At 39.0% G+C, this 22,212-nt stretch overlaps 1 protein-coding gene across 1 annotated transcript in view; it reads right to left on the bottom strand.

Annotated features, from left to right (window-relative positions):
- The window catches only part of SPPL3 (signal peptide peptidase like 3), a 119,733-nt gene that overhangs the window by 46,348 nt on the left and 51,173 nt on the right, over positions 1 to 22,212 (bottom strand). Inside the window, exon 2 of the mRNA XM_079943391.1 lies at positions 3,287 to 3,364. Within this exon, the coding sequence (XP_079799517.1) occupies positions 3,287 to 3,364 (78 nt within the window). The remainder of the gene's footprint in view (positions 1 to 3,286; positions 3,365 to 22,212) is intronic.

The raw sequence follows: 22,212 nt of genomic DNA, 5'->3' as shown, positions 1-22,212 counted from the left end.
AACACAGCCAAAAATAAATAACTAAAATAAATAAATTTATTAAAAAAATAAAAAAAGAAATGGGGAGTCCCATGACAAATCTTTACACTTATGGAGAACTGATTTTTCACAATGGGTGAAGGACTGTCTTTTCACCAAATGGTGCTGGGACAACTGGATAGTCATATTCATAAAGACGAATTTAGATTTGTACTTCATTTGTATTTCACAAAAATCAACTCAAAATGAATTATAGACTTAAATGTAAAACATAAAAATATAGGAGAAAAACTGTGCTCATGGATAAGGCAAAGAGTTCTCTGGTACACCACCAAAAGCATACTCCACAAGACAAAGAGTTGGTAAGCTGGACTTTATCAAAATAAAATATGTTTACACTTTGAAAGACACTGTTAAGAAAATGAAAAGGCAAGCTAGATACTGGAAGAAAATATTTGCAAATCATGTGACTGAGAGAGAACCTGGATCTAGAATATTTAAAGAACTGTTACAATTTGGTATAAGACAACCCAATTTTATAATGGGCAAAGATTTGAATAGACATTTCACCAAAGAAGAAAAACACATGCCTAACAAGTACATTAAATGATGCTCAACATCTTTTCAACCTGATCTCAGTTATCAGGCAAATGCAATCAAAGCACAATGAGATATTTCATACCCTAGCACTAGAATGGCTATAATAAAAAGATAGTGGGCTTCCCTGGTGGCACAGTGGTTAAGAATCCTCCTGCCAATGCAGGGGACACGGGTTCGAGCCCTGGTCCGGGAAGATCCCACATGCTGCAGAGCAACTAAGCCCATGAGCCACAACTACTGAGGATGCGCTCCAGAGCCCACGAGCCACAACTACTGAGCCCGCATGCCGCAACTACTGAGGCCCATGTGCCTAGAGCCCGTGCTCCACAAGAGAAGCCACTGCAGTGAAAAGCCCACGCACCACAATGAAGAGTAGCCCCTGCTTACAGCAACTAGAGAAAGCCCGTGTGCAGCAATGAAGACCCAATGCAGCCAAAAATAATAAATAAAATAAAATTTAAAAATAAAAATACATAGTAACATGTGTTTTAAAAAGCCCTTACCAGCTACTGAACTGTATGCTTAGAAATGGGTTAAAATATTAAATTTTATGTTATGTATATTTTACCGCACACACACACAAAGCCTTTACCAATTCTTTAAAAAAAAAAAAGATGAATAAAGCAGGAAAAACCAAAGCCAAACCCCCCCAAATCTTCCATCTTTAGATGGCTTCTCTGGTGATTTCTATCAAATATTTAAAAAAGAAGTAACACAATTTCACGTAATCTTTTCCAGAAAACAGAAGAGGAGGAAATACTTGCAAATTTACTTAAAATGAGGTAAATTTAAATGTATAATTAAAGGCATCATGATTTACTTTTTGCAGAAAGTACATTACTAAAGTATAAAAGACAAAGTATTGGACCACAAGTCTTAAGAACTGGGTTCCAATCCAGATTTTGTTACCAACTAGTTGTATAATCTTTAGCAAGTTACCTCATCTTGTTGGGCCTCGGTTTCCTCATTTGTAAAATAAGGAGAAGTACCAGAGAAATCCTTTCCATCCACATAACATAATTCTATGGTATATTTATTACATAAAATTTTGTTTAAAACTTGCCCAATTCTAAGTTGGTATAACCCTTCTGGAAAACAACATGGCAATATGTAGTAAGAGCCAGTTCATACACTTTGGAGAAGTTTTTCAATTTCTGGATATTTATCTTAGGGATATTTTTCAGCCAAAGCAAAAGAATACATAAAAAGATGGTCACTTTAACAACTCACATGTCCAAAAAGAGTGGAATAAGATAGTAATACAAAGAAATATCAAATTACTAAAAATTAGTATGAAGATAATGAAAAATATTTTTGTTAGATAATAATCAGAATATAAATGATTTAAAATATAAAAATGTACACAGTATATAAGTATGTGCCAAAGAAAATGTCATATGAGCTAATGAAAGGAGTATTAGAGTTGTGAGTCCAAAGGTTTTTTTTTAATCATAAAGTTTTTTTTTTTTTTTTTTCTTTTTGCGTTACGCGGGCCTCTCACTGTTGTGGCCTCTCCCATCGTGGAGCACAGGCTCTGGACGCGCAGGCTCAGCGGCCATGGCTCACAGGCCCAGCCACTCCGCAGCATGTGGGATCTTCCCAGACTGGGGCATGAACCCATGTCCCCTGCATCGGCAGGCGGACTCTCAACCACTGCGTCACCAGGGAAGCCCTAAAGACTTTTGAAATGTTGAAACATTATATACTCAAAAAGAAAAAAACAAAAACTTGTCCAAAGGATAGAGATACAAAATATCAGGATTATGTTGATGAGGTTCTAAATTGCCCTGGCTTGACTAATGCTTCCTAAGAGTGGTTATGAACCTAGGGGTCCCAGCTGAAGTCTCAATGATTAAAACTTTTATCAACTGATACTGGAATTATCAACAGTATTTTACTTGTCCTACTCAGTGTTGAGATAAAGCCTGGAAGTCTTATGATTTTACCAAATACCCATTAAAATCCAGATATAATACTGGAGAGTTCAAAATCCTTATGCCTGATTATTTCGTTTATCACTGTTGCTCCCTTTCAAGTTCTCAATTTAAAATTTCTCAGGCAGCCTTCATTTTTAAATGTATCAGCCACAAAACTATTTGAGTTATACAACCACCAAATTTCCTCTAAAGTAAGAATAGTGAAAAGAAGGGAGTATCTAGCTTCCTGATTTTCCTTTGTATTTCTATAGCTGTTTGCTAGGATGGGAACTTCGAGAAGGTCAGCAGAGAGAATACTTGGTAAATGCTACCGTGCACAATCCTCATAAAAGTAGGTGGAACCATATGAAATTATTTGTGTAGATCAAAAATTTGACTATCAGCAGTCTCATATGGCTCAACGTAGGTCAGTGCCTTTTTTTTAATTAAGAAAAACTTTATGTCCCCTTTGAGACTCTGTAGAATCACTGTCAAGGACTCTCCTTAACCCTCTCAATGAGTGTATTTACGTGAATCCTTTTTTTCAGAACCAGAATTTAAGCAATTAGTTTTTGCTTGTTTGCATTAAAATGCCAAAGCCATAAGCAAAACCAAGAAGTGTTTTAACAGAAGCCAACCAAAGAATAAATATCAGAATTATCCTATTCAACTCAATTCCTGTCAAAGTCATGTTTTTCCTCACAGAAGCAATAAGTTTTGGTGCCAACATTTTCAGAGCAACGCTTCTTCCACTTCCAACAGAAATCAATCCCATTTTGAGAGCAGCTTACCTGAAACTACCATAGACTATAAGTAGAATGGAAATCAGAAATGTAGACACTTGACTGGAATCCACCAGGGAATAGGCCCTAGAGAAATAAGAGGAAAAAAATTTTAATCACATGGCAGCAAGTCCTCATGGAGTTTACAGTCTGATGGATTTTTATAAACCCCACTAAGTTTTATTTTTGTCTTTAGGAAGGAAAACAGGTATAAATTAGCATTAACAAAATACATAATTAAAACACAGATCTGCTAGCTTAACATAAAGAGTAAACACATAGCTTCACAGCTATTATTAGTTAACATTCACAGGATGTTAAATGACATTAATGTAAAAAATGCCATCCCCATATGATAGGCAATATGTGCTTCCACTCCCAAGTTAAAAAGTACCAAAACATCTACCAACTCTGTACACTTGAATTATCAATAGTATTTTACTGGTTTTGCTCAGTGATGGAGTAAAGCCTGTGTCTCTCTCCTGGATTCTAGTTTTATCTTTATAACTGCCTATTGGTTCTCTCCATCTAGGTGTCCCACAGAAGGTTCTTTCAAGTCAACACGTCCAAAACTAAAGTCATTAGTCTTCCCTTCATACCCAAATGTCTTAAGGAATGATATCATGATTCCCTCAGCATTCTCGACACCCTGTTCTCTTACTTCCCAAATGTGACGACAGTCAGTAAGTCTCACAACTTCCACTTCTGCAAATACCCTACTTCTCTCAATCCTACTGCCAATTCCTTAGCTCCCTTCTATGGCTTGACTATCAGAGATCTTTTTTGGTGGGGGGGGGGGGCACATCACTCGGCTTGTGGGATCTTAGTTTCCGGACCAAGGATCGAACCCAGGCCCCCTGCAGTAGAAGCACAGAGTCCCAGGGAATTCCCAGCACCAAGGAACTCCCAATGTTTGCAAGTCTGTCTTCAGGAATTCACCGTTCACACTATCCATTCATGTTATGGATTTTCCTAAAACAAATTTCTCTTCATTTTTTCCCTCAATAAATATTTAATGATGCTTCTGTGCCTGGCACTCTGCTAGCCCCCAGGGACGTAATAAAAACCAAGACTGTCTTTGTCTTCTCCCTGAATGTCTTTTCTAAAGGAATTTAAAAATTAAATTTTGTTCTAAAGCAACGAAAACAAAAAGTTAACATAAGCAAGTGAATATAATTGTTAAAAATGTTATAAATTTTCAACAAGTACAGGGTACCTTGAGAATGTATAATTCTCAAATCTTAGGATTCTACCTAAGAACTAGGGGTGGGGGGGCTTCCTTAGGGGGGCAGATGAATGAGAGAGATACAAGACTCAACAAAATAGGATTTGGTGATTGTTTATGAGGCTAAGAGAGGATCCCCAGGTTTCTGCTAAGCAGCTGGTGGATGGCTATACCATTTGGCAAAAAAACAGGAGGAGGAGATTTGAAGTTTTGGATGTGCTGAGGAAACAGCTGGCTATCTGGGTCTAGAGTTCAGAAGCAGCTCTAAGCTAAGGATACATATTGGGAGCTCATAACCTTCCACATGGTAATTGAAGCCACGGGTGTGGGTGAGAAGAGGACCCAGGATGAAAGCCTGAAAATTCAGAAATTTAAAGATCAGAAAGAAGGAGGAGCTGCAAAGAAAACAAAATGAAACAGACAAAGAGGAAGAAAACCCAGGATAGCAGGTAACTGATGAAGTGTCTTCAAAGAGAGCAGCAGGATCACATGAGATGCTGCCTGAACTTAAACTGCTCTACCCCTTACCAGCAGTTAGTTTTCATTTGCGTTAATTACTTTTCTGATGTAATTAATTTTAAAGTGAATTACAGTGAGATTCAGCAGCTTTTCATATAATTAAGGGCCAATAGGCATTTTTTTTAAAAAGCAATTTAAAAGTTTTTCAGACTCCTGATCTATAAAATATGAAGGGAGCCTGTTTTTGTGGGGGGGGGGCACTTTTCTTTTGATGGTGTTTTATTTAGATGACTTAGCTTTTCTATACCTTTCATGTTCTGAAGCATATTGCCATTCCCTAAAAAGTAGATTAAACATTTAAACTTCCCAAACTCAGTGTCTTAAGGTTTGGTACTATTGTTTTTTTCTTTTGCTATAACTCTCAAATCAATGGAGACCCTCCAGAGACATCACTTAAGACTTCTAGAAGTCTGGGTTGAATTTTGGTTAAACCAGCTCTTCCTCCTCCACAGTTTCTCTATGCTGTGCTCTACTCTGTGTGACTAACCATACTTAGTCACTGACTTTCCTCACAATCTGTTTTTCAAGGTGCAGTCTTGGCCATGTGTTAAATACCTTACGAAGAGGCTGATTAGCACTACCTGTTCTCATCTCCATTTTCTGGCGATAAGCATACTACCCACCCACTGCAGAGCAAAATGCATGGTTTCAGAAAAAATGTTCTGATGTTTCATTTAATGGTTTCTTCTATACTGGACCAGTTTATTTTTCAAATAAATCTGTATCAAGAAAATCTGGTTAAAACTGACTCCTAATATAGTTCATGGTATTTTATAATTTACAGTAAAACTTTTAAAAAAGTTTGAACAACTTTGAAAACTACCAAATATCCCATAATTAGAAGTTCTAATTTATTTCAGTGTTATTTGAAATTTCATATATTTCAACTCAAACTACCATTATGGAAGTTTTACAAAAAGCCTTTTAACAAAAAGAATTTATTATAAACTACAGAACATGGATTAAAATCAAAGGCCAGGGGCTTCCCTGGTGGCGCAGTGGTTGAGAATCCGCCTGCCGATGCAAGGGACACGGGTTCATGCCCCGGTCCGGGAAGATCCCACATGCCGCGGAGCGGCTGGGCCCGTGAGCCATGGCCGCCGAGCCTGCGCGTCTGGAGCCTGTGCTCCCCAACAGGAGAGGCCACAACAGTGAGAGGCCTGCGTACCACAAAAAAAAAAAAAAAAAAATTAAAGGCCAGCAATCTTATTTTACAGCCCCTCTGTATCCTATACTTCAGACTCTACCAAAGCATCAACAGAAATGTATCATCTCTCAGGCCCTCCCATTGAGGTGACTGTTTCCAGAGACGCTGGATTCACGATAAAGAAAGGAGGAATTACTCTACACTCTGAAGTAAAGAATTCTTACAGAAATGCAAAAAGAAACTACATACATGCATTTGAGACATGCTGAAAGCAGGTTAGCCAAACGCACTAAAAACAGACTTGAAGACTGCCAAATAATGTATTAGTATAGGTCAGCTGTTGAGTTGAAACATTTTATATGGTCATTATGAAAACCATTAATTCTTTAACTACATTCCCCCATGTCTTAATAGACAAAGAGCTACCAGAAAGTTCTCTCATATATAAGGTTATATTTCACACCCTAAGATTTTTAGAACCATGCTGGATTTTAAGAGCTGCTCTACAGTCAAGCATCTATTTCTAGCTGCTTTACCAGCAAGTGCTTAGACACATCCTGCTAAAAATCATGCCAAACTGAGACACAGAGAGTTCTGTTCTATAACGTGTTCTATGTGTCAGCCTGCCAGCTATACAATGAAAGCATTCTTGTCCACCCAACAAACCAAGCAGCTACTATTCCAACCCTGCACACTGACCTAGAATAGCACTTGGCAAACTTTCTGGTCTTGAGACCATCTATACTCTCAAGGACCCTGAGGGCTTTCTTCCTGTGGGTTACAGCTATTGATATTTACAATACTAGAAATTAAAAGTGAGAAAAAATTTAAATGCTTATTTACTAATTCATTTAAATATAATAAAACCATTACACTAGCACATAAATTACATTTTTAAAGGAAAGGTAACTGTTTTCCAAAACACAAAATTTAGATGAGGGGCATCCTTCTACATTTTTGCAAACCTCTTTAATTTCTGGCTTAAACAGAAGATAGCCAGATTCTCATAATTCAATGCAGAATTCTCCTGCATTCAATCTGTTGCTGTATGTTACTTCAGTTGAACTTTGTGGGGGGAAAAATATCTGGCCTTACACAGATGTGTAGCTGGAAAAGGGAGGAATATTTCAATAACCTTTTCAGATAACTGAGGATATTCTTCTTTGATACTACACTAAAATTCAACAAGTGGCAATTTCTTAAAGGTTACTTGCAGTGTGGAATCTGAAACCTTATCAGTGAATTTAAAAAAAACTATATTACATTAAAATCCCATGGACTATATTATAGTTGAATGGATCTTTTACCCATGGATGATTTTGTAACATCATGCATTGGTCACCTGGAAGACACTGGTCACTGAGTTATGCAGCTCTTCCAGATGTTGTTACATTTCATTACACAATATCTGAAAAACCACATTTGTTAAACTTTTTTTAAAAATTTTATTTATTTATTTTTGGCTGCATTGGGTCTTCGTTGCTGTGCATGGGCTCTCTCTAGTTGTGGCGAGCGGGGGCTACTCTTCGTTGCAGTGTGCGGTCTTCTCATTGTGGTGGCTTCTCTTGTTGCGGAGCACAGGCTCTAGGCATGCAGGCTTCAGTAGCTGTGGCACGTGGGCTCAATAGTTGCAGCTCATGGGCTCCAGAGCGCAGGCTCAGTAGTTGTGGCACATGGGCTTAGTTGCTCTGCAGCATGTGGGATCTTCCTGGACCGGGGCTCGAACCCATGCCCCCTGCATTGGCAGGCAGATTCTTAACCACTGAGCCGCCAGGGAAGCCCTGTTAATTTTACTCTTGAGGCTAATGATAATGGGCACAAAATTCCTATTTTCATGCAAATTTTATCACTGGCAAATATAACTTTTTTCCCCCTTGAAGTAACAGGCTCACTTCATTCATTTTTGAGAAACTGTCTGCCACACACCCAAGTGTGAATAACTCCATAGTTTGTCCACTAGTCATCCTTCAAGTAAAAATGGAAGGTTCCAAGAAAGAAGTAGCTAGTTCAGCTAGCATTTTAAATGACTGCACAAGTGTTTTTCTTAAGAAAACCAATGGTATTTTATTATATAGCAGAAGTGCTTAATAAGAACTTTTTAAAAGTTAATTGAAGTATAGTTGACTTACAATATATTGGTTTCAGGTGTACAACATAGTGATTCAGTATTTTTATAGATTACACACCATACAAAGTTATAAAATACTGACTACACTCCCTTTGCTATACATTACATCTCTGTGACTTATTTATAACTGCCGGTTTGTACATCTTAATTCCCTTCACCTATTTCGCCCTTTTCTCCCCTGTGGTAACCACTAGTTTGTTCTCTGTATCTGTTTGTTTTGTTATATTCATTTGTTTGTTTGGTTTTTTAGATGCCACATACAGTATTTGTCTTCCTCTGTCTCACTTATTTTACTAAGCAAAACACCCCCAGCAGGTCCATCCTTGTTGTCACAAATGGCAAGGTTTCATTCTTTTTTATGGCTGAGTAATATTCCACAGTGTGTGTGTCTATGCATACATACACATGCCCCCACATCTTCTTTATCCATTCATCTGTCAGTGGGCACTTCGGTTACTTCACGTCTTGGCTATTGTAAATAATGCTGCTATGACATTAGGGTGCATTACCTTGTCGAATTAGTGTTTTTGTTTTCTTCAGATAAATACCCAGAAGTGGAACTGCTGGATCATATGATAGTTCTATTTTTAATTTTTTGAGGAACTTCCATACTGTTTTCCACAGTGGCTGCATCAATTTACATTCCCACTGACAGTGCACAAGGGTTCCTTTTTCGCCACATCCTCACCAACTCTTGTTATTTCTTGTCTTTTTGATGATAGCCACTCTGACAGGGGTGAGTGATACCTCACTGTGGTTTTGATTTGTATTTTTCTGATGATTAATGACACTGAGCATCTTTTCATGTGCCTGTTGGCCATCTGTGTATCTTCTTTGGAAAAGAAGGTCCTCTGCCCATTTTTATTTTTATTTTTTATATTGGTGGTACGCGGGCCTCTCACTGTTGTGGCCTCTCCCGTTGCGGAGCACAGGCTCCAGACGTGCAGGTTCAGCGGCCATGGCTCACGGGCCCAGCCGCTCTGCGGCATGTGGGATCTTCCCGGACCGGGGCACGAACCCGTGTCCCCTGCATCGGCAGGCAGACTCCCAACCACTGCGCCACCAGGGAAGCCCTCCTCTGCCCATTTTTTAATCGGGGGCAGAGGACTTTCATTTTATTAGAAAAAAACAAGTGCGCTCAAGGATTGAGATTTAATAAAAGCAATTTTCACTGCTTTGCTCTAAGTGAAACTGCCTTTCTTTTTTTTTAAGCAGTGTGTGCATGGTGGTGAAGAATACAATGATTATTAGTTCAAGTGTGGTGCCACTGCGTTGATTCATGTTACAGCAGCACAGCAATGGTTTTTTTAAATGCGCCACTGCTTTTCACTGCAAGAAAAAAAATGTCAAAATGAAAAAGGCAAACAACTTTATTAGCATTATGAAAACAGTATGACCTTGTAGACTCCCTGAAAGGGTCTGAGTAAACCCCAGTGATCCACAGGCCACAATTTGAGAACTGCTGCCTTATACATTTCCCCACAAGCCCTGGCTATATAAACTGCTAGTATTTTCTCACATGCAATTCTAACACATCACAAACCACCAAGTGTAGCTACAATTTTTTTGTGCTTTGCAAAATACTTGGCTTCAAATACAATATGCAGAAAATGACATATTCCAGGCCTAAGAAATGTTACAATCTTTCTCTTCATGGTGGAATATATTGAAACAGAATTTAATTTGTATTTTTATCAAAAATATTGTCTATCATAAGGTCCACAATAATTCTCTTCCACATTTTTTCTTATTTTAAGGGAAAAAAACAAGTATGTATTCTAAGCATAGTAATGGAACAGGTGTCTCATCAAATAAAATTTTAATAAATTAAATCCATGTTTAAGATACAAAAAGACAGACATTTAAGAAGGTTACAATCTAGTAAAGACACACTGTACAAGGCGGCAGAATGTAATGTTTAATAGAGAAACAAAGTGCTATGGGACCTAAACAAACTTATAAGCTTTTGCACAGAAAAGGAAACCATAAATAAAACGAAAAGCTAACCTATGGACTAAGTCCCCAGTACAATCAAGGCAGCTATGAAGCAAACACTGCATTTCTTCCTACAAGAGATTACGCGGTGCAAGCTCAGGAGCAGACGTTGGGTTGCTTTCCAAATGAGGGTGGGATGGGGTTCGGGGAACCTGGAATTTAAATATGACCTGTGTTATAGTAGCTGCTTAAAATTTTTTTAGCTGCCTTTTGATGAATTAAGGTATGGAAGTTTGCTGCTGTTTCCTATGTGAAAAGCTGTATCAGTAATCAGAATAGCAATATTTACCTGCAACAGTATACCTGCAATATGATGCACTATGTATGTACTATGTATGGATGAATCTCAAATGCATTATGCTCAGAGAAAGAAGGCAGACTCAAAACACTACAAATATATCCCATTTATATGACATTCTAGGAAAGACAAAACTAAAGGGAGAAAAAAGAGACTAATTGCCAGGGGTTGGGGGTGGGAGGAGGGATGATTACAAAAGGGCATAAGGGAACTTTGGGGGGCAATGGAAATGTTCTATTTCTTGACTAAGATGGTCGGTCCAAGACTATGTGTGTTGTCAAAATTCACAGAACTCTACTCCTAAAAAGAGTGAATTTTACTGTTTGTAAATTATACCTTAAGAAATCTGACTTTTAGAAAAGTAGGGGGAAAAGGGATGACTGGCTGATGTATTAAGAACATATTCTGACTTCCCTGGCAGTCCAGCGGTTAAGACTTCACCTTCCAATGCAGGGGGTGAGGGTTCGATCCCTGGTTGGGGAGCTAAGATCCCATGTGCCTCGTGGCCAAAGAACATAGAACAGAAGCAATGTTGTAACAAATTCAATAAAGACATTAAAAATGGTCCACATCAAAAAAAAATCTTAAAAAAAGAGAACAGATTATAGAAGCAACGTAAGTGTTCAATGACAGATGAATGGATAAAGAAAATGTGGAACATATATATAAAATATATTTCATATAAAAATATATAAAAATAAAATGGACTACTCAGCCATAAAAAAAGAATGAAATTTTGCCATTTGCAACAACATGGATGGACTTGAAGGGTATTATGCTAAGTAAAATAAGTCAGACAGAGAAAGACAAATATTGTATGATACCACTTATATGTGGAATCTAAAAAATACAACTAGTGAATATAACAAAAAAGAAACACAGATATAGAGAACAAACTAGTGGTTAACAGTGGGGAGAGGGAAGGGGAAGAAGGCAGAGGATTAAGAGGTACAAACTACTATGTGTAATATAACTAAGCTACAAGGATATATAGTACAACACGGAATATAGGAATACAGTCAAAAATTTATACTAATTATAAGTGGAATATAACCTTTAAAACTGTGAATCACTATGTTGTACACCTAAAACTTATGTAATATTATACATCAACTATACTAAATAAGTAAATAAATAAATAAATATCAACCTTGGGGTGGGGGGAAAGAACAGATTATAGTGCGGTAACACAGAAGCAGAGAGAACAGGCTACTGTGATAATTCAGGCACAAGATGACAGATGACAGATGACAGATGATGGCTGGCACTGGGGTAAAAGTCATGGTAACGTTGAGAAGTGATCTGATTCTAGTTATATTTTGAAGATAAAGCTCTGCAGAATTTCCTGATAGATTGACCATGGAGCACGAGAGAAAGAGGAGCAAAGGATGGCTACCATGGTTTTAGCCCAATCAAGTGGAAAGATGGAGCCACCACCAACAGAGACGGGAAGGCTACAGATGGAACAAGTGGGGGGCGGGGAGGAAGGGGGTTGGGGAGTGGGGATCAGGAACTCAGTTCTAAGTTCTAGTCTGCTGTAAAATAGAGATTATGCCATTACAACTCATAGTTTGTTTCGTTTCAGTAAACATCACTGCATTCTCCATTTCAGTTGGAAGTCCTACTATGCAGACTTTGCTGTGACCCTAGAAGGAAGCCCAGGCATCATATAGTTCTGCTCACTGCAGCTTGATGGGTCTACCAGCTCTCACCCCCAAGTTAAACATGTTCCTCTTTTACAAAAGGGAAAAATGTGTTCACTATCTTTGGCTCCTTTAATCAGGTTCCACTTACACCCCTCTTGAAGAAATTCCTCCATGTTACTATTTCTATATTTCACTCCTTATGTTCAATGTTTATCCCGAAGGAGAGGTTGTATACTTTGGGAATTCATGTCTGAATCACTTATATTTCTGATACAGGTTTTCCTTCCTATTATGGAGTTTTTCATTTCTACTAGTAAAGTGCGTGCTTAATAGAAAAAAAAACAAAACCATTTTGTTCTCATTTCTCCCATCTGTTAGCAGTTCCTCCTAAGTTCTGTAGCTCCTGATCCTTTTTGCGGAGTCTCTCTATTCTCTCCTTTACATTGACTATCATTTTAATCTGAGAGTTGAGAAGAAAGAAAAAGGTACTATACATTCCCACTGAAAGGTTTTCTTCTCTTAAGAGAATGCCAGTGCTGTTTCCTACGGTAGCACTGTCACCTAGAAACCAAAATTCTCAGCTGACATAACATTTCAGGGCTAATCTAATTCCTAGGAAACTACTTGGCACAGTGCAATACACAAAAACCAGCAGTACACTTGCCTTTATACCACCAACAATCTTAACTCTCAAATTGTAAATTCCTAATAGTAATTATAACTCCTTGGCTTTATTGACCATTTAATATGTGTGGGGTGCTGTGCTATGTGCTTTATTTATTTAACAACTTCATTGGAGTACAATTGCTTTACAATGATGTGTTAGTTTCTGCTTTATAACAGAGTGAATCAGCTATACATATACATATATCCCCATATCTCCTCCCTCTTGCGTCTCCCTCCCACCCTCCCTATCCCACCCCTCCAGGTGCTCAAAAAGCACAGCGCTAATCGCCCTGTGCTATGTGGCTGCTTCCCACTAGATATCGATTTTACATTTGGTGGTGTATATATGTCCATGCCACTCTCTCACTTCGTCCCAGCTTACCCTTCCCCCTCCCCGTGTCCTCAAGTCCATTCTCTACATCTGCATCTTTATTCCTGTCCTGCCCCTAGGTTCTTCAGAACCTTTTTTTTTAGATTCCACATATACGTGTTAGCATACGGTATCTGTTTTTTTGACTTACTTGCTGTTATGACAGACTCTAGGTCCATCCACCTCACTACAAATAACTCAGTTTCGTTTCTTTTTATAGCTGAGTAATATTCCACTGTATATATGTGCCACATCTTCTTTATCCATTCATCTGTTGATGGACACTTAGGTTGCTTCCATGTCCTGGCTATTGTAAATAGAGCTGCAATGAACATTGTGGTACATGACTTTTTGAATTATGGTTTTCTCAGGGTATATGCCCAGTAGTGGGATTGCTGGGTCATATGGTTAGTTTTATTTTTAGTTTTTAGTGATGTTGAGCATCCTTTCATGTGTTTGTTGGCAATCTGTATATGTTCTTTGGAGAAATGTCTATTTAGGTCTTCTGCCCATTTTTGGATTGGGTTGTTTGGTTTTTTTTGATATTGAGCTGCATGAGCTGCTTGTATATTTTGAAGATTAATCCTCTGTCAGTTGCTTCATTTGCAAATATTTTCTCCCATTCTGAGGGTTGTTTTTTCATCTTGTTTTCCTTTGCTGTGCAAAACCTTTTAAGTTTCATTAAGTCCCATTTGTTTATTTTTGTTTTTATTTCCACTTCTCTAGGAGGTGGGTCAAAAGGATCTTGCTGTGATTTATGTCATAGAGTGTTCTGCCTATGTTTTCCTCTAAGAGTCTGATAGTGTCTGGCCTTACATTTAGGTCTTTAATCCATTTTGAGTTTATTTTTGTGTATGGTGTTAGGGAGTGTTCTAATTTCATTCTTTTACATGTAGCTGTCCAGTTTTCCCAGCACCACTTATTGAAGAGGCTGTCTTTTCTCCACTGTACATTCCTGCCTCCTTTATCAAAAATAGGGTGTCTGTATGTGTGTGGGTTTATCTCTGGGCTTTCTATCTTGTTCCATTGATCTGTACTTCTGTTTTTGTACCAGTAACATACTGTCTTGATTACTGTAGTTCTGTAGTATAGTCTGAAGTCCAGGAGCCTGATTTCTCCAGCTCCGTTTTTCTTTCTCAAGATTGCTTTGGCTATTCAGGGTCTTTTGTGTTTCCATACAAATTGTGAAATTTTTTGTTCTAGTTCTGTGAAAAATGCCACTGGTAGTTTGACAGGGATTGCACTGAATCTCTAGACTGCTTTGGGTAGTAGAGTCATTTTCACAATGTTGATTCTTCCAATCCAAGAACATGGTATATCTCTCCACCTGCTTATATCATCTTTAATTTCTTTTATCAGTGTCTTACAGTTTTCTGCATACATACTTTTGTCTCCTTAGATAGGTTTACTCCTAGGTATTTTATTCTTTTTGTTGCAATGGTAAATGGGAGTGTTTCCTTAATTTCTCCTTCAGATTTTTCATCATTAGTGTATAGGAATGCAAGAGACTTCTGTGCATTAATTTTGTATCCTGCCACTTTACCAAATTCATTGATTAGCTCTAGCAGTTTTCTGGTAGCATCTTTAGGATTCTCCATGTATAGTATCATGTCATCTGCAAACAGTGACAGCTTTACTTCTTCTTTTCCGATTTGGATTCCTTTTATTTCTTTTTCTTCTCTGATTGATGTGGCTAAAACTTCCAAAACTATGTTGAATAACAGTGGTGAGAGTGGACAACCTTGTCTTTTTTCTGATCTTAGAGGAAACGGTTTCAGTTTTTCACCATTGAGAACAATGTTGGCTGTGGGTTTGTCATATATGGCCTTCACTATGTTGAGGTAAGTTCCCTCTATGCCTACTTTCTGGAGGGTTTCTATCATAAATGGATGCTGAATTTTGTCAAAAGCTCCTTCTGCATTTATTGAGATGATCATATGGTTTTTCTCCTTCAATCTGCTAACATGGTTTATCACACTGATTGATTTGCATATATTGAAGAATCCTTGCATTCCTAGGATAAACCCCACTTGATCATGGTATATGATCCTTTTAATGTGCTGTTGGATTCTGTTTGCTAGTATTTTGTTGAGGATTTTTACATCTATGTTCATCAGTGATATTGGCCTGTAGTTTTCTTTCTTTGTGACATCCTTGTCTGGTTCTGGTATCAGGGTGATGGTGGCCTCGTAGAATGAGCTTGGGAGTGTTCCTCCCTCTGCTATATTTTGGAAGAGTTTGAGAAGGATAGATGTTAGCTCTTCGCTAAATGTTTGATAGAATTCGCCTGTGAAGCCATCTGGTCCTGGGCTTTTGTTTGTTGGAAGATTTTTATTCACAGTTTCAATTTCAGTGCTTGTGATTGGTCTATTCATATTTTCTATTTCTTCCTGATTCAGTCTTGGCAGGTTGTGTTTTTCTAAGAATTTGTCCATTTCTTCCAAGTTGTCCATTTTATTGGCATAGAGGTGCTTGTAGTAATCTCTCATGATCTTTTGTATTTCTGCAGTGTCAGTTGTTACTTCTCCTTTTTCATTTCTAATTCTGTTGATTTGAGTCTTCTTCCTTTTTTTCTTCATGCGTCTGGCTAATGGTTAATCAATTTTGTTTATCTTCTCAAAGAACCAGCTTTTAGTTTTATTGGATCTTTGCTATCATTTCTTTCATTTCTTTTTCACTTATTTCTGATCTGATCTTTATGATTTCTTTCCCTGTGCTAACTTTGGGGGGGTTTTGTTCTTCTTTCTCTATTGCTTTAGGTGTAAGGTTAGGTTGTTTGAGATTTTTCTTTTCTTGAGGTAGGATTGTATTGCTATTAACTTCCCTCTTAGAACTGCTTTTGCTGCGTCCCATAGGTTTTGGGTCGTCGTATTTTCATTGTCATTTGTTTCTAGGTATTTTTTTTATTTCCTCTTTGATTTCTTCAGTGATCTCTTGGTTACATAGTAGCGTAGTTTAGCCTCCATGTGTTTGTACTTTTTACAGTTTTTTCCTGTAACTGATATCTAGTCTCATAGTGTTGTGGTCAGAAAAGATACTTGATAAGATCTCAATTTTCTTAAATTTACCAAGGCTTGATTTGTGACCCAAGGTATGATCTATCCTGGAGAAGGTTGCATGAGCACTGAGAAGAAAGTGTATTCTGTTGTTTCTGGATGGAATGTCCTATAAATATCAATTAAGTCCACCTTGTTTAATGTATCATTTAAAGCTTGTGTTTCCTTATTAATTTTCATTTTGGATGATCTGTCTATTGGTGAAAGTGGGGTGTTAAAGTCTCCTACTATGATTGTGTTACTGTCAATTTCCCCTTTTATGGCTGTTAGCATTTGCCTTATGTATTGAGGTACTCCTATGTTGGATGCATAAATATATACAATTGTTATATCTTCTTCTTGGATTGATCCCTTGATCATCATGTAGTGTCCTTCTTTGTCTCTTATAATAGTCTTTATTTTAAAGTCTATTTTGTCTGATATGAGAATTGCTACTCCAGCTTTCTTTTGATTTCCATTTGCATGGAATATCTTTTTCCATCCCCTCACTTTCAGTCTGTATGTGTCCCTAGGTCTGAAGTGGGTCTCTTTAGACACTGTATATATGGGTCTTGTTTTTGTATCCATTCAGCCAGTCTATGTCTTTTGGTTGGAGCATTTAATCCATTTACGTTAAAGGTAGTTATCGATATGTATGTTCCTATTACCATTTTCTTAATTGTTTTGGGTTTGTTATTATAGGTCTTTTCCTTCTCTTGTGTTTCTTGCCTAGAGAAGTTCCTTTAGCATTTGCTGTAAAGCTGGTTTGGTGGTGCTGAACTCTCTCAGCTTTTGCTTGTCTGTAAAGGTTTTAATTTCTCCGTCATATCTGAATGAGATCCTGGCTGGGTAGAGTAATCTTGGTTGTAGGTTTTTCCCTTTTAACACAGTTTAAATATGTCCTGCCAGTCCCTTCTGGCTTGCAGAGTTTCTGCTGAAAGATCAGCTGTTAACCTTACGGGGATTCCCTTGTATATTATTTGTTGTTTTTCCCTTGCTGCTTTTAATATTTTTTCTTTAATTTTTGATAGTTTGATTAATATGTTTCTTGGCATGTTTTTCCTTGGATTTATCCTCTATGGGACTCTCTGTGCTTCCTGGACTTGATGAACTATTTCCTTTCCCATATTAGGGAAGTTTTCAACTATAATCTCTTCAAGTATTTCCTCATTCCCTTTCTTTTTCTCTTCTTCTGGGACCCCTATAATTCGAATGTTGGTGCGTTTAATGTTGTCCCAGAGTCTCTGAGACTGTCCTCAATTCTTTTCATTCTTTTTTCTTTGTTTTGCTCTAGAGTAGTTATTTCCACTATTTAATCTTCCAGGTCACTTATACGTTCTTCTGCCTCAGTTATTCTGCTCTTGATTCCTTCTACAGAATTTTTAATTTCATTTATTGTGTTGCTCATCATTGCCTGCTTGCTCTTTAGTTCTTCTAGGTCCTTGTTAAATGTTTCTTGTATTTCCTCCATTCTATTTCCAAGATTCTGGATCATCTTTACTATCATTACTCTGAATTCTTTTTCAGGTAGACTGCCTATTTCCTCTTCATTTGTTAGGTCTGGTGGGTTTTTACCTTGCTCCTTTATCTGCTGTGTGTTTCTCTGTCTTCTCATTTTGCTTATCTTACTGTGTTTGGGGTCTCCTTTTTGCAGGCTGCAGTTTCATCGTTCCCATTGTTTTTGGTGTCTGCCTCCAGTGGCTAAGCTTGGTTCAGGGGGTTGTGTAGGCTTCCTGGTGGAGGGGACCAGTGCCTGTGTTCTGGTGCATGAGGCTGGATCTTGTCTTTCTGAAGGCCAGGACCACATCTGGTGGTATGTTTTGGGGTGTCTGTGACCTTATTATGATTTTAGGTAGCCTCTGTGCTAATGGGTGGGGTTGTGTTCCTGTCTTGCTAGTTGTTTGGCATAGGGTGTCCAGCAGTGGAGCTTGCTGGTCATTGAGTGGAGGTGGGTCTTAGCGTTGAGATGGAGTTCTCTGGGAGAGCTTTCGCCATTTGATATTATGTGGTAACAGGAGGTCTCTGGTGGACCACTGTCCTGAACTTGGCTCTCCCACCTCAGAGGCACAGGTCTGACACCTGGCCAGAGCACCAAGACCCTGTCAGCCACACGGCTCAGAAGAAAAGGGAGAAAAAAAAGAAAGAAAGAAAAAAAAAAAGAAAAGAAAAGGAAGTTATTAAAATCAAAAAATTTAAAAATCATTAAAAAAAATAAAGAAAGAGAGCAACCAAACCAAAAAACAAATCTACCAATGATATCAAGCACTAAAAACTATACAAAAAAAAAAAAAGACAGCCAGAACCCTAGGACAAATGGTAAAAGCAAAGCTATACAGACAAAATCACACAAAGAAGCATACACATACACACTCACAAAAAGAGAAAAAGGAAAAAATATCTATATAAAAAAAAAGTGAGCAACCAAATCAATAAACAAATCTACCAATAATAATAAACTCCAAATACTAAACTAAGATAAACATAAAACCAGAACCAAATTAGATGCAGAAAGCAAACCCCAAGTCCACAGTTGCTCCCAAAGTCCACTGCCTCTATTTTGGGATGATTCGTTGTCTACTCAGGTATTCCAGAGATGCAGCGTACATCAAGTTGATTGCTGAGATTTAATCTGCTGCTCCTGAGGCTGCTGGGAGAGATTTCCCTTTCTCTTCTTTGTTCGCACAGCTCCTGGGGTTCAGCTTTGGATTTGGCCCCACCTCTGCGTGTAGGTGGTCGCCTTTTGCCATCTGTTCTTCGCTCACACAGGATGGGGTTAAAGGAGCAGCTGATTAAGCGGCTCTGGCTCACTCAGGCGGGGGGAGGGAGAGGTACGGAATGCGGGGGGAGCTTGCAGCAGCAGAGGCCAGCTTGACGTTGCAACAGCCTGAGGCATACCATGTGTTCTCCTGGGGAAGCTGTCCCTGGATCACGGGACCCTGGCAGTGGCGGGCTGCACAGGCTCCCAGGAGGGGAGGTGTGGATAGTGACCTGTGCATGCACACAGGCTTCTTGGTGGCTGCAGTAGCAGCCTTAGCGTCTCATGCCCGTCTCTGGGGTCCGCGCTGATAGCCACGGCTCGCGCCCGTCTCTGAATTCTCTCTCCTCACACACCCAGAAACAACATTCTCTTGCCTCTTGGGTAGGTCCAGACTTTTTCCCGGACTCCCTCCCGGCTAGCTGTGGTGCACTAGGCCCCTTCAGGCTGTGTTCACACAGCCAACCCCAGTCCTCTCCCTGAGGTCTGACCTCCGAAGCCTGAGCCTCAGCTCCCAGCCCCCACCCATCCCGGCAGGTGAGTAGACAAGCCTCTCAGGCTGGTGAGAGCTGGTTGGCAGCGATCCTCTGTGCAGGAATCTCTCCGCTTTGCCCTCTGCACCCCGGTGGCTGCGCTCTCCTCTGTGACTCCGAAGCTTCCCCTCCTCCGCACCCACACCCCCGCCCCTGTCTCCGCCAGTGAAGGGGCTTCCTAGTGTGTGGAGACCTTTCCTCCTTCACAGCTCCCTCCCACTGGTGCAGGTCCCGTCCCTATTCTTTTGTCTCTGTTTTTTCTTTTTTCTTTTGCCCTACCCAGGTACGTGGGGAGTTTCTTGCCTTTTGGGAAGTCTGAGGTCTTCTGCCAGCGTTCAGTAGGTGTTCTGTAGGAGTTGTTCCACATGTAGATGTATTTCTGATGCATTTGTGGGGAGGAAGGTGATCTCCATGTCTTACTACTCCGTCATCTTGAAGGTCTCCCCTGTGCTATGTGCTTTAAATAAATCAGCCCATTTAATACTCAAAATAATCCTGTGACAAAGTTATCATTACTGTTATTCCTATTTTACACATGCAAAGATAGCATTCAATTTAAGGTAACATTCATAAAAACGGGAGGTATTATGTCAACCTTAGAAATAAAATAAGCAAGCACCAAGTACCTAAAATTTGGTTTGAATGTCCAATATTTAGGCAGTATACTAAGGAGTATGGCATTTAATTAATCCCCAAAGGATCATGAGAGATCGGTTTCTGCCTTATACTATTATTTCCTGGCTCTAACATTAAAAAAAAAAAAAAAGAAAAAAAAATAGAGGCATGCCCCTCTTAAAGTGGATCATATGAAAATGTCAAGTTGCTCTCATAGCAGTTCAGAGCTCACTATACTATACAGGCAACTTGTTGCCACGCTGTTGTTTAACATTAGATATCTGAACTACAAGGAAGACTCTTTTAAAAGTGTTTGGGACAGATGTTTCACTGAGCCCTTCCGAAGTATAAGGAATGCTTTATGCACTACATCAGCCCTATGGGGATATGGTGATAACTCACAGCTCCTGACCTCAAGATTACAATCTAAGCGGGAAGAGAAAACACACATAAACAACTCTAAATGAACCAGAAAGACAACTAAAATTCAGTAAAAGGAACAGACAGCTACAGGAGAGGAGGAAGAGACTACTTCCAATTGCAGAGTTCAAATTAGCCTCTTCTGAAGACGTGACATTTGAGTTGTTCTTGAAAGATGAGTAGGATCTGGATATGTGGAATCCAACAGGGAGAACATTCACAAGCAAAGGATACAAGACGAATGATGGCATAATGACAAAGAAGTATGGGGTGTGCTAAGTACTTGGAGGTTACTTGGAGCACGGGGACCAGAAAGGAAATAGAGGAAAAGAAGCCTGGTCAGGTTGGTTAGGCTGGGCGCAGACAGGCCTTAAAAAAGGGAGAGAGACTAGGAGAGAGTCTAGACAGGAAGAATATCCGAATCATTTTAAGAGGTAGAAGAGAAGTAGAATGGACAGCATTTGGCAGCTGACTTGGTATAGCAGAGCAAGAGAGAAATAGGAGTGAAGCTGGGTAAATAAGAAGGTGGTAGTACAGTAACAAAAATAATAAGAGTGTGGTGCAAAGGAGGAGAAACGAATGCATGCGAGAAGGGACAGGGAAGAGAGTTGCTCTTTATATACTGAGCTTCAAGTGATAGAGAGATCTATAAGCGGTGAGATCCACTTTTGTTTTATACAACTAAAGTGGGCTGCAAACGTGGGGCCAGAGCTCAGGATTGAGATTTCATTTTAACATACACACAAATATGAAAGGTGACTGTAAATTTGCACAGCACTGACCTTCAAAGACTCAGAATAAATGTGTCAAGGATCAGACACTTTCACTTATATTCTCCTTTAATCCTAATGAGATAATACTTATTTCACAAGATTACTTATCACCATTTCCTGAAATTTTAATATTTGGCCTATAAATTCTTCCTAGCTAATGAGTTCACTAGTTGTGATTAACATAACCAGTTTACGTTAATCACAATCTGGAATGCAGAAACAAAGGAAACTTCACGAGACTGAGTTTTAAAAGTCTTCAGTTCATAACAGGCAACCAAGCTAGCATGAGAATCTTTCTGTTCATTTTCAGCACAATCACCTGTGCTAACCAATTTCAAGGCAACTGTGCCAACGTTAATAAGGGGGCCACAGAGTAGTGAGAGGGGCTCAGTGGTCCAGAAGTCTTCTCAGTCATCTCCAACAGGGGTTGTGAGTGGGGTGGTGGGTGAGGATCCTGCCCTCTGAAGCACCCTTTGAGAGACTGCCTGAAAGACGGACAGATGGGCCATGACAGCTTCCTCCTGGACACCTAACATTCAGGAGGTGGGAAGCAAAAGAGGACCATGGATGTTGCCTAAGAAGGAGAAGTTAGAAATGTCTACTAAAACAAGGAAAGACATTTTCCCCCATTATCTATGTCTTGATACTTCTTTCTGCAATTTTAAATTCATTCTCCTTTCCTATCACAGTGAATATGGATCAGCTGAGCTATTCTCACCGTTATGAATGGTATGAAAAGCACTAAATGAAGGTCTTGAACCACTCTGGTTTAACCAAAGATAAAAACAACCTTTGTGCTTCCCTTTCTGT

The sequence above is a fragment of the Stenella coeruleoalba genome (assembly GCF_951394435.1).
Source record: "Stenella coeruleoalba genome assembly, chromosome: 14".
Classification (NCBI taxonomy): domain Eukaryota; kingdom Metazoa; phylum Chordata; class Mammalia; order Artiodactyla; family Delphinidae; genus Stenella; species Stenella coeruleoalba.
This window is presented reverse-complemented; position numbering and strand designations above follow the sequence as displayed.